Here is a 12,968-nt window from a genome sequence, read left to right as displayed (position 1 = left end):
CAGTCACTAAGTGAGTCACTCAGTCAGTCAGTCACTCACTCACTCATTCATCCACTCACTCAGTCAGTCAGTCACTCAGTCACCCAGAACTTCACGTGCGTGGCCCAGAGCGTGATGGGGGTGGCCGAGGTGACGGTGCAGGTGACGGTGAAGGGTGAGTGGTGGAGTGGTGGTGTCAGACAGACAGTCACTCAGTCAGTCACTCAGTCACTCAGTCAGTCAGTCACTCACTCAGTCATTCAGACACTCAGTCACTCAGACACTCACTCACTCACTCATCCACTCACTCAGTCAGTCACTCAGTCTCTCAGTCACTCAGACACTCACTCAGTCAGTCAGACACTCACTCAGTCACTCAGTCACTCATTCATCCACTCACTCAGTCAGTCACTCAGTTACTCAGTCAGTGACTCAGTCACTCACTCAGTCACTCATCCACTCACTCAGTCAGTCAGTCACTCACCCAGAACTTCACGTGCGTGGCCCAGAGCGTGATGGGGGTGGCCGAGGTGACGGTGCAGGTGACGGTGAAGGGTGAGTGGTGGTGTCAGACAGACAGTCAGTCAGACAGTCAGTCACTCAGTCAGTCAGTCAGTCAGACACTCAGTCAGTCACTCAGTCAGTCAGTCACTCACTCAGTCAGTCAGTCACTCAGTCACTCACTCAGTCACTCAGTCACTCACTCACTCACTCAGTCAGTCAGTCAGTGACTCAGTCACTCAGTCACTCACTCACTCAGTTACTCACTCATCCACTCAGTCACTCAGTCACTCAGTCAGTCACTCAGACACTCAGTCAGTCACTAAGTCAGTCACTCAGTCAGTCACTCAGTCTCTCAGTCACTCACTCACTCATTCATCCACTCACTCAGTCAGTCAGTCACTTAGTCACTCAGTCAGTCACTCACTCAGTCAGTCAGTCACTCAGTCAGTGACTCAGACACTCACTCAGTCAGTCACTCAGTCAGTCACTAAGTCAGTGACTCAGTCAGTCACTCAGTCAGTCAGTCAGTCACTCACTCAGTCACTCACTCAGTCACTCAGTCACTCAGTCAGTCACTCACTCACTCAGTCAGTCAGTCAGTCACTCAGTCACTCAGTCAGTCACTCACTCAGTCACTCAGTCACTCAGTCAGTCACCCAGTCAGTCACTCACTCAGTCAGTCAGTGACTCACTCACTCACTCAGTCACTCAGTCAGTCACTCAGTCAGTCACTAAGTCAGTGACTCAGTCAGTCACTCACTCACTCAGTCAGTCAGTCACTCAGTCAGTCACTCACTCAGTCACTCAGTCAGTCACTCACTCACTCACTCAGTCAGTCAGTCACTCAGTCACTCAGTCAGTCAGTCACTCACTCACTCAGTCACTCAGTCAGTCACTCAGTCAGTCACTCAGTCACTCAGTCAGTCAGTCACTCACTCAGTCACTCACTCAGTCACTCACTCAGTCAGTCACTCAGTCAGTCACTCACTCAGTCACTCAGTCACTCACTCAGTCAGTCAGTCACTCACTCAGTCAGTCACTCAGTCAGTCAGTCACTCAGTCAGTCACTCAGTCACTCAGTCAGTCACTCAGTCACTCACTCAGTCAGTCACTCAGTCAGTCAGTCACTCAGTCACTCAGTCAGTCAGTCACTCAGTCAGTCAGTCACTCAGTCAGTCAGTCACTCACTCAGTCAGTCACTCACTCAGTCACTCAGTCACTCACTCAGTCACTTAGTCACTCAGTCAGTCAGTCAGTCACTCAGTCACTCACTCAGACACTCAGTCAGTCACTCAGTCAGTCACTCAGTCACTCACTCACTCACTCATCCACTCACTCACTCAGTCAGTCACTCACTCAGTCACTCAGTCAGTCACTCACTCAGTCAGTCACTCATCCACTCACTCAGTCACTCAGTCAGTCACTCAGTCAGTCACTCAGTCAGTCACTCAGTCACTCAGTCAGTCACTCACTCAGTCAGTCAGTCACTCACTCAGTCACTCAGTCACTCACTCAGTCACTTAGTCACTCATTCAGTCAGTCAGTCACTCAGTCACTCACTCAGTCACTCACTCAGTCACTCAGTCAGTGACTCAGTCAGTTACTCAGTCAGTTACTCAGTCAGTCAGTTAGTCAGTCACTCAGTCAGTCACTTAGTCAGTCACTCACTCAGTCAGTCACTCACTCAGTCACTTAGTCACTCACTCAGTCACTCACTCACTCAATCACTCAGTCACTCACTCAGTCACTCACTCAGTCACTCACTCAGTCACTCAGTCACTCACTCAGTCACTCACTCAGTCACTCACTCAGTCACTCAGTCAGTGACTCAGTCAGTTACTCAGTCAGTTACTCAGTCAGTCAGTTAGTCAGTCACTCAGTCAGTCAGTCACTTAGTCAGTCACTCACTCAGTCAGTCACTCACTCACTCAGTCACTTAGTCACTCACTCAGTCAGTCACTCAGTCAGTCAGTCACTTAGTCAGTCACTCACTCAGTCAGTCACTCACTCACTCAGTCACTTAGTCACTCACTCAGTCAGTCACTCAGTCAGTCACTCAGTCACTCAGTCACTCACTCAGTCACTCACTCAGTCACTCACTCAGTCACTCAGTCACTTACTCAGTCAGTCAGTTAGTCACTCACTCAGTCACTCACTCAGTCACTCAGTCACTCACTCAGTCACTCACTCAGTCAGTCAGTTAGTCACTCACTCACTCAGTCACTCACTCAGTCACTCAGTCACTCACTGACTCACTCAGTCACTCAGTCAGTCAGTCACTCACTCAGTCACTCACTCAGTCACTCAGTCACTCAGTCAGTCACTCAGTCAGTCACTCAGTCACTCAGTCACTCACTCAGTCACTCACTCAGTCACTCAGTCACTCACTCACTCAGTCACTCAGTCAGTCACTCAGTCAGTCACTCAGTCACTCAGTCACTCACTCAGTCACTCACTCAGTCACTCAGTCACTCACTCAGTCACTCACTCAGTCACTCACTCAGTCAGTCAGTTAGTCACTCACTCACTCAGTCACTCACTCAGTCACTCAGTCACTCACTGACTCACTCAGTCACTCAGTCAGTCAGTCACTCACTCAGTCACTCACTCAGTCACTCAGTCACTCAGTCAGTCACTCAGTCAGTCACTCAGTCACTCAGTCACTCACTCAGTCACTCACTCAGTCACTCAGTCACTCACTCACTCAGTCACTACTCAGTCACTCAGTCACTCACTCAGTCACTCACTCAGTCACTCAGTCACTCACTCACTCAGTCACTCACTCAGTCACTCAGTCACTCACTCAGTCACTCACTCAGTCACTCAGTCACTCACTCAGTCAGTCACTCACTCACTCAGTCACTCACTCACTCACTCAGTCACTCACTCACTCACTCAGTCACTCACTCAGTCACTCACTCAGTCACTCAGTCACTCACTCACTCAGTCACTCACTCAGTCACTCAGTCACTCACTCACTCAGTCACTCAGTCACTCACTCACTCAGTCACTCACTCACTCAGTCACTCAGTCAGTCACTCAGTCACTCAGTCACTCAGTCACTCACTCACCCACTCACTCCCCCCCCACCCACCCCACCCCCCCCTCAGCCCTCCCCAAGCCCCCATCGACCCCCCAGGTGACCGAGACGACTGCCACCAGCGTCACCATCACGTGGGACCCTGGCAATGCAGACCACGTGCTCTATTACGTCATCCAGGTGGGGGGTAGTGGGGGGGGGGGGGTGATGGTGGGGGGGTGGTGGTGGGGGGGTGGTGGTGGGGGGGGTGGTGGTGGTGGGGGTGATGGTGGTGGTGGTGATGGTGGTGGTGGTGATGGTGGTGGTGGTGGTGATGGTGGTGGTGGTGATGGTGGTGGTGGAGGTGGTGGTGGTGGTGGTGGTGGTGATGGTGGTGATGGTGGTGATGGTGGTGGTGGTGATGGTGGTGGTGATGGTGGTGGTGGTGGTGATGGTGGTGGTGGTGATGGTGGTGATGGTGGTGGTGGTGGTGGTGATGGTGGTGATGGTGATGGTGGTGGTGGTGATGGTGGTGGTGGTGATGGTGGTGGTGGTGGTGATGGTGGTGGTGGTGGTGGTTGTGGTAATGATGGTGGTGGTGATGGTGGTGGTGGTGGTGGTGATGGTGGTGTTGATGGTGGTGGTGGAAGTGGTGGTGATGGTGAGTTGATGGTAGTGGTGGTGGTGGAGGTGGTGGTGATGGTGGTGGTGATGTTGATGGTGGTGGTGGTGATGTTGATGGTGGTGGTGGTGGTGATGGTGGTGGTGGTGATGGTGGTGGTGGTGATGGTGGTGGTGATGTTGATGGTGGTGGTGGTGATGTTGATGGTGGTGGTGGTGATGGTGGTGGTGGTGTTGATGGTAGTGGTGATGGTGGTGGTAATGTTGATGGTGGTGATGGTGGTGGTGGTAGTGGTGGTGGTGGTGGTGATGGTGGAGGTGGTGGTGATGGTGGTGGAGGTGGTGGTGATGGTGGTGTTGATGGTAGTGGTGGTGGTGGTGATGATGGTGGTGGTGGTAGTGGTGGTGATGGTGGTGGTGGTGATGGTGGAGGTGATGGTGATGGTAGTGGTGGTGGTGATGTTGATGGTGGTGGTGGTAGTGGTGGTGGTAGTGAGTTGATGGTAGTGGTGGTGGTGGTTGTGGTAATGATGGTGGTGGTGATGGTGGTGGTGGTGGTGGTGATGGTGGTGTTGATGGTGGTGGTGGAAGTGGTGGTGATGGTGAGTTGATGGTAGTGGTGGTGGTGGAGGTGGTGGTGATGGTGGTGGTGATGTTGATGGTGGTGGTGGTGATGTTGATGGTGGTGGTGGTGGTGGTGATGGTGGTGATGGTGGTGGTGGTGATGGTGGTGGTGGTGATGGTGGTGGTGATGTTGATGGTGGTGGTGGTGATGTTGATGGTGGTGGTGGTGATGGTGGTGGTGGTGTTGATGGTAGTGGTGATGGTGGTGGTAATGTTGATGGTGGTGATGGTGGTGGTGGTAGTGGTGGTGGTGGTGGTGATGGTGGAGGTGGTGGTGATGGTGATGGAGGTGGTGGTGATGGTGGTGTTGATGGTAGTGGTGGTGGTGGTGATGTTGATGGTGGTGGTGGTAGTGGTGGTGATGGTGGTGGTGGTGATGGTGGAGGTGATGGTGATGGTAGTGGTGGTGGTGATGTTGATGGTGGTGGTGGTAGTGGTGGTGGTAGTGAGTTGATGGTAGTGGTGGTGGTGGTTGTGGTAATGATGGTGGTGGTGATGGTGGTGGTGGTGGTGATGGTGGTGTTGATGGTGGTGGTGGAAGTGGTGGTGATGGTGAGTTGATGGTAGTGGTGGTGGTGGAGGTGGTGGTGATGGTGGTGGTGATGTTGATGGTGGTGGTGGTGATGTTGATGGTGGTGGTGGTGGTGATGGTGGTGATGGTGGTGGTGGTGATGGTGGTGGTGGTGATGGTGGTGGTGATGTTGATGGTGGTGGTGGTGATGTTGATGGTGGTGGTGGTGATGGTGGTGGTGGTGTTGATGGTAGTGGTGATGGTGGTGGTAATGTTGATGGTGGTGATGGTGGTGGTGGTAGTGGTGGTGGTGGTGGTGGTGATGGTGGAGGTGGTGGTGATGGTGGTGGAGGTGGTGGTGATGGTGGTGTTGATGGTAGTGGTGGTGGTGGTGATGTTGATGGTGGTGGTGGTAGTGGTGGTGATGGTGGTGGTGGTGATGGTGGAGGTGATGGTGATGGTAGTGGTGGTGGTGATGTTGATGGTGGTGGTGGTAGTGGTGGTGGTAGTGAGTTGATGGTAGTGGTGGTGGTGGTTGTGGTAATGATGGTGGTGGTGATGGTGGTGGTGATGGTGGTGTTGATGGTGGTGGTGGAAGTGGTGGTGATGGTGAGTTGATGGTAGTGGTGGTGGTGGAGGTGGTGGTGATGGTGGTGGTGATGTTGATGGTGGTGGTGGTGATGTTGATGGTGGTGGTGATGGTGGTGGTGGTGATGGTGGTGGTGGTGATGGTGGTGGTGATGTTGATGGTGGTAGTGGTGATGTTGATGGTGGTGGTGGTGATGGTGGTGGTGGTGTTGATGGTAGTGGTGATGGTGGTGGTAATGTTGATGGTGGTGATGGTGGTGGTGGTAGTGGTGGTGGTGGTGGTGATGGTGGAGGTGGTGGTGATGGTGGTGGAGGTGGTGGTGATGGTGGTGTTGATGGTAGTGGTGGTGGTGGTGATGTTGATGGTGGTGGTGGTAGTGGTGGTGATGGTGGTGGTGGTGATGGTGGAGGTGATGGTAGTGGTGGTGGTGATGTTGATGGTGGTGGTGGTAGTGGTGGTGGTAGTGAGTTGATGGTAGTGGTGGTGGTGGTTGTGGTAATGATGGTGGTGGTGATGGTGGTGGTGGTGGTGATGGTGGTGTTGATGGTGGTGGTGGAAGTGGTGGTGATGGTGAGTTGATGGTAGTGGTGGTGGTGGAGGTGGTGGTGATGGTGGTGGTGATGTTGATGGTGGTGGTGGTGATGTTGATGGTGGTGGTGGTGGTGATGGTGGTGATGGTGGTGGTGGTGATGGTGGTGGTGGTGATGGTGGTGGTGATGTTGATGGTGGTGGTGGTGATGTTGATGGTGGTGGTGGTGATGGTGGTGGTGGTGTTGATGGTAGTGGTGATGGTGGTGGTAATGTTGATGGTGGTGATGGTGGTGGTGGTAGTGGTGGTGGTGGTGATGGTGGAGGTGGTGGTGATGGTGGTGGAGGTGGTGGTGATGGTGGTGTTGATGGTAGTGGTGGTGGTGGTGATGTTGATGGTGGTGGTGGTAGTGGTGGTGATGGTGGTGGTGGTGATGGTGGAGGTGATGGTGATGGTAGTGGTGGTGGTGATGTTGATGGTGGTGGTGGTAGTGGTGGTGGTAGTGAGTTGATGGTAGTGGTGGTGGTGGTGGTTGTGGTAATGATGGTGATGTTGATGGTGGTGGAGGTGGTGGTGGTGATGGTGAAGGTGGTGGTGATGTTGATGGTAGTGGTGATGGTGGTGGTGATGGTGAGTTGATGGTAGTGGTGGTGGTGGAGGTGGTGATGGTGGTGGTGGAGGTGGTGGTGGTGATGGTGGAGGTGGTGGTGGTGGTGATGGGGGTGGTGGTGATGGTGGTGGAGGTGGTGGTGGTGGTGGTGATGGTGATGGTGGTGGTGATGGTGGTGGTGATGGTGGTGGTGGTGGTGGTGATGGTGAGTTGATGGTAGTGGTGGAGGTGGTGGTGATGGTGATGTTGATGGTGGTGGAGGTGGTGGTGGTGATGGTGAAGGTGGTGGTGATGTTGATGGTGGTGGTGGTGGAAGTGGTGGTGATGGTGATGGTGGTGGTGGTGGTGATGGGGGTGGTGGTGGTGATGGTGATGGTGGTGGTGGTGGTGATGGGGGTGGTGGTGATGGGGGTGGTGGTGATGGTGGTGATGTTGATGGTAGTGGTGGTGATGGTGGTGGTGGTGATGTTGATGGTGGTGGAGGTGGTGGTGGTAGTGGTTGTGGTAATGGTGGTGGTGGTGATGGTGGTGGAGGTGGTGGTGGTAGTGGTGGAGGTGGTGGTGATGTTAATGGTGGTGGTGGTGATGGTGGTGATGTTGATGGTGGTGGTGGTAGTGGTAGTGAGTTGATGGTAGTGGTGGTGGTGGTTGTGGTAATGATGGTGATGTTGATGGTGGTGGAGGTGGTGGTGGTGATGGTGAAGGTGGTGGTGGTGGTGATGGTGATGGTGGTGGTGATGGTGGTGGTGATGGTGGTGATGTTGATGGTAGTGGTGGTGATGGTGGTGGTGGTGATGTTGATGGTGGTGGAGGTGGTGGTGGTAGTGGTTGTGGTAATGGTGGTGATGTTGATGGTGGTGGAGGTGGTGGTGGTAGTGGTTGTGGTAATGGTGGTGATGTTGATGGTGGAGGTGGTGGTGGTAGTGGTTGTGGTAATGGTGGTGATGTTGATGGTGGTGGAGGTGGTGGTGATGTTGATGATGGTGGTGGAGGTGGTGGTGGTGGTAGTGGTGGTAGTGGTGTTGGTGGAGGTGGTGGTGATGTTGATGGTAGTGGTGGTGATGGAGGTGGTGGTGATGGGGGTGGTGGTGGTAGTGGTGGTAGTGGTGGTGGTGGTGGTGATGGTGGTGGTGGTGGAGGTTGTGGTGATGGTGGTGATGTTGATGGTCGTGGTGATGTTAATGATGATGTTGATGATGATTATGGTGATGATGTTGATGATGATGATGGTGGTGATGATGATGATGCTGATGTTGATGGTTGTGATGTTGATGATTTTGATGACGATGTTGATGATGATGCTGATGATGGTGGTGATGTTGATGATGTTGATGATGATGAAAATGATGATGATCCTGCTGATGATGATGGTGGTGATGTTGATGATGTTAATGATGATGTTGATGATGCGATGATGATGGTGGTGATGTTGATGATGTTGATGGTGGTGATGATGATGTTGATGATGATGTTAATGATGATGGTGGTGATGCTGATGATGATGGTGGTGATGCTGATGATGATGGTTGTTATGCTGATAATGATGATGATGTTAATGATGATGATGGTGGTGATGCTGATGATGATGATGTTAATGGTGGTGGTGATGGTGATGATGATGATGTTAATGATGATGATGGTGGTGATGATCCTGATGATGTTGATGATGATGTTAATGATGTTGATGTTGATGATGGTGCTGATGATGATGGTGGTAATGATGTTGATGATGATGGTGGTGATGCTGATGATGATGATGTTGGTGGTGATGCTGCTGATGATGATGTTAATGATGATGATGATGGTGATGTTAATGATGATGATGCTGGTGATGATGTTAATGATGATGATGATGCTGGTGATGTTAATGATGATGTTAATGATGATGATGGTGATGTTAATGATGTTAATTATGATGATGCTGGTGATGATGATGATGATGTTAATGATGATGATGGTGATGTTAATGATGATGATGATGATGCTGGTGATGATGCTTCTCAGTATCGAGCCAAAAACGGAGATTCCGGTGGACAGGGTCTCAACACTGCGCTGGGTGGTGGAGGGAGCCACAACAACAACAACCACCACAACAACAACAACAACAACCACAACTCCTACACAGAGGTTAACAGCGTCGCCACGACGAGATACAGGTGGGCAACAGGGAGGCTGAGACACTCACAGAGACACACACAGACACAGAGACTCATGGACAGACATACACACACAGAGGTTCACTCAGAGACACACACAGAGACTCACAGAGACTCACAGACACCCACAGAGACTCACAGAGACACACAGAGACTCACAGAGACTCACAGAGACTCACAGACACACATAGAGACTCATGGACAGACATACACACACAGAGATTCACTCAGAGACACTCAGAGACACTCACAGAGACTCACATAGACACACACACAGAGACAGACGTAGACACAGAGACACACACAGAGACTCACAGAGACTCACAGAGACACACAGAGACACACAGAGACTCACAGAGACACAGAGACTCACAGAGACTCACACAGAGACCCACAGTGACTCACAGAGACTCAGAGACACCCACAGAGACTCACAGAGACACACAGAGACCCACAGAGACTCACAGAGACTCACAGACACCCACAGAGACCCACAGAGACTCACAGACACCCACAGAGACTCACAGAGACTTTACAGAGACTCACAGAGACACACAGACACCCACAGAGACTCACAGAGACTCACAGAGACTCACAGACACCCACAGAGACTCACAGAGACTCACAGAGACACAGACACTCACAGAGACTCACAGACACTCACAGAGAAACACAGAGACTCACAGAGACTCACAGAGACACACAGAGACTCACAGAGACTCACAGAGACTCACAGAGACCCCCAGAGACTCACAGAGACTCACAGAGACCCACAGAGACTCACAGAGACTCACAGACACCCACAGAGACCCACAGAGACTCACAGAGACACAGAGACTCACAGAGACTCACAGAGACACACAGAGACACACAGAGACTCACAGAGACCCACAGAGACTCACAGAGACTCACAGAGACACAGAGACTCACAGAGACTCACAGAGACACACAGAGACTCACAGAGACCCACAGAGACTCACAGAGACCCACAGAAACCCACAGAGACAGAGATACACAGAGACCCACAGAGACTCACAGAGACAGAGACCCACAGAGACTCACACAGAGACCCACAGACACTCACAGAGACTCATAGACACTCACTCAGAGACACTCAGAGAGACACACACAGAGACACACAGAGACTCACAGAGACCCACAGAGACACATAGAGACACACACATAGACACTCACAGAGAGACACACAGAGAGACACACAGAGAGACACACAGAGACTCACAGAGACCCACAGAGACACACAGAGACAGAGACTCACAGAGACAGAGACCCACAGAGACTTACACAGAGACCCACAGAGACTCACAGAGACCCACAGAGACCCACAGAGACAGAGATACACAGAGACTCACACAGAGACCCACAGACACTCACAGAGACTCATAGACACTCACTCAGAGACACTCAGAGAGACACACACAGAGACTCACAGACACCCACAGAGACCCACAGAGACTCACACAGAGACCCACAGACACTCACAGAGACTCATAGACACTCACTCAGAGACACTCAGAGAGACACACACAGAGACTCACAGACACCCACAGAGACCCACAGAGACAGAGATACACAGAGACCCACAGAGACACACAGAGACAGAGACTCACAGAGACAGAGACCCACAGAGACTCACACAGAGACCCACAGACACTCACAGAGACTCATAGACACTCACTCAGAGACACTCAGAGAGACACACACAGAGACTCACAGACACCCACAGTGACACCCACGTAGACCCACGTAGACCCACGTAGACTCACAGAGACTCACAGAGACCCACGTAGACTCACAGACACCCACAGAGACACTCACAGACACCCACGTAGACTCACAGACACCCACAGAGACACTCACAGACACCCACAGAGACACACAGAGACACCCACAGAGACCCATGTAGACTCACACAGACACCCACAGAGACAACCACAGAGACTCACTGTGACTCACAGAGACTCACTGTGACTCATAGAGACCCACAGAGACACCCACAGACACTCACGTAGACCCACAGAGACACCCACTTAGACTCACACAGACACCCACAGAGACTCACACAGACACTCACAGACACCCACTTAGACTCACAGAGACTCACAGAGACTCACAGAGACACACAGACACCCACGTAGACTCACAGAGACTCACAGAGACTCACAGAGACTCACAGTGACACTCACGTAGACTCACACAGAGACTCACAGAGACTCACAGACACCCACGTAGACTCACAGACACTCACAGAGACTCACAGAGACACACAGACACCCACGTAGACTCACAGAGACTCACAGAGACTCACAGACACTCACAGTGACACCCACGTAGACCCACGACTGTCCCATCGTGCAGCGTGGGAGGGCTGAGCCCCTTCTCTGACTCACAGAGACTCACAGAGACTCATAGAGACCCACGTAGACACCCACACAGTGACTCACAGAGACTCACACAGAGACTCACAGTGACTCACAGTGACTCACAGAGACTCACACAGACACTCACAGACACCCACGTAGACTCACACAGACACCCACGTAGACCCACGTAGACTCACAGAGACTCACAGACACCCACACAGTGACTCACGTAGACTCACAAAGAGACTCACAGACACCCACAGTGACCCACGTAGACTCACACAGAGACCCACAGAGACCCACAGTGACACCCACAGAGACTCACAGTGACCCACGTAGACTCACACAGAGACTCACAGAGACTCACAGAGACTCACACAGTGACTCACGTAGACTCACACAGAGACTCACAGAGACTCACAGAGACTCACGTAGACACACGTAGACTCACACAGAGACTCACAGAGACCCACGTAGACTCATGACTGTCTCCTCGTGCAGCGTGGGAGGGCTGAGCCCCTTCTCTGACTCACAGAGACTCACAGAGACTCATAGAGACTCACAGACACCCACAGTGACTGACAGTGACTCACAGAGACTCACAGAGACTCATAGAGACCCACGTAGACCCACACAGAGACTCACAGTGACTCACGTAGACTCACACAGAGACTCACAGAGACCCACGTAGACCCACACAGACACCCACAGACACTCACAGACACCCACAGTGACCCACGTAGACTCACAGACACCCACGTAGACCCACACAGAGACTCACAGACACTCACACGGACACTCACGTAGACCCACGTAGACTCACAGAGACTCACAGAGACTCACAGAGACACACAGACACCCACAGACACTCACAGTGACTCACACAGACACCCACGTAGACCCACGTAGACCCACGTAGACTCACAGAGACACACAGACACCCACAGAGACACACAGACCCACACAGTGACACCCACGTAGACCCACGTAGACTCACAGGGACTCACAGAGACTCACGTAGACCCACGTAGACACACAGAGACCCACAGACACCCACAGAGACTCACAGACACTCACAGAGACTCACGTAGACCCACGTAGACTCACACAGAGATACCCACAGTGACTCACAGAGAGACACCCACAGAGACCCACGTAGACACCCACAGAGACACCCACGGAGACACCCACGTAGACTCACAGAGACTCCCACAGAGACTCACAGAGACTCACAGAGACACCCACAGTTACCCACGTAGACCCACAGACACCCACAGAGACACTCACAGACACCCACAGAGACTCACAGTGACCCACGTAGACTCACACAGACACCCACAGAGACTCACAGAGACACCCACAGAGACCCATGTAGACTCACACAGACACCCACAGAGACAACCACAGAGACTCACTGTGACTCACAGAGACTCACTGTGACTCAT

At 52.3% G+C, this 12,968-nt stretch overlaps 1 protein-coding gene across 1 annotated transcript in view; it reads left to right on the top strand.

Annotated features, from left to right (window-relative positions):
- The window catches only part of LOC116938443 (receptor-type tyrosine-protein phosphatase delta-like), a 137,050-nt gene that overhangs the window by 10,433 nt on the left and 113,649 nt on the right, over window positions 1-12,968 (top strand). Inside the window, 2 exon segments of the mRNA XM_076057929.1 lie at window positions 3,594-3,703; window positions 8,991-9,142. Coding sequence (XP_075914044.1) covers window positions 3,594-3,703; window positions 8,991-9,142 — 262 coding nt within the window.

Source organism: Petromyzon marinus, chromosome 85, assembly GCF_048934315.1.
Source record: "Petromyzon marinus isolate PM22_M1 ecotype Great Lakes invasive population chromosome 85, UKy_Petmar_22M1.pri1.0, whole genome shotgun sequence".
NCBI lineage: Eukaryota > Metazoa > Chordata > Hyperoartia > Petromyzontiformes > Petromyzontidae > Petromyzon > Petromyzon marinus.
The sequence above is the reverse complement of the archived record's forward strand: the minus strand, read 5'-3'. Positions and strand labels throughout refer to the sequence as shown.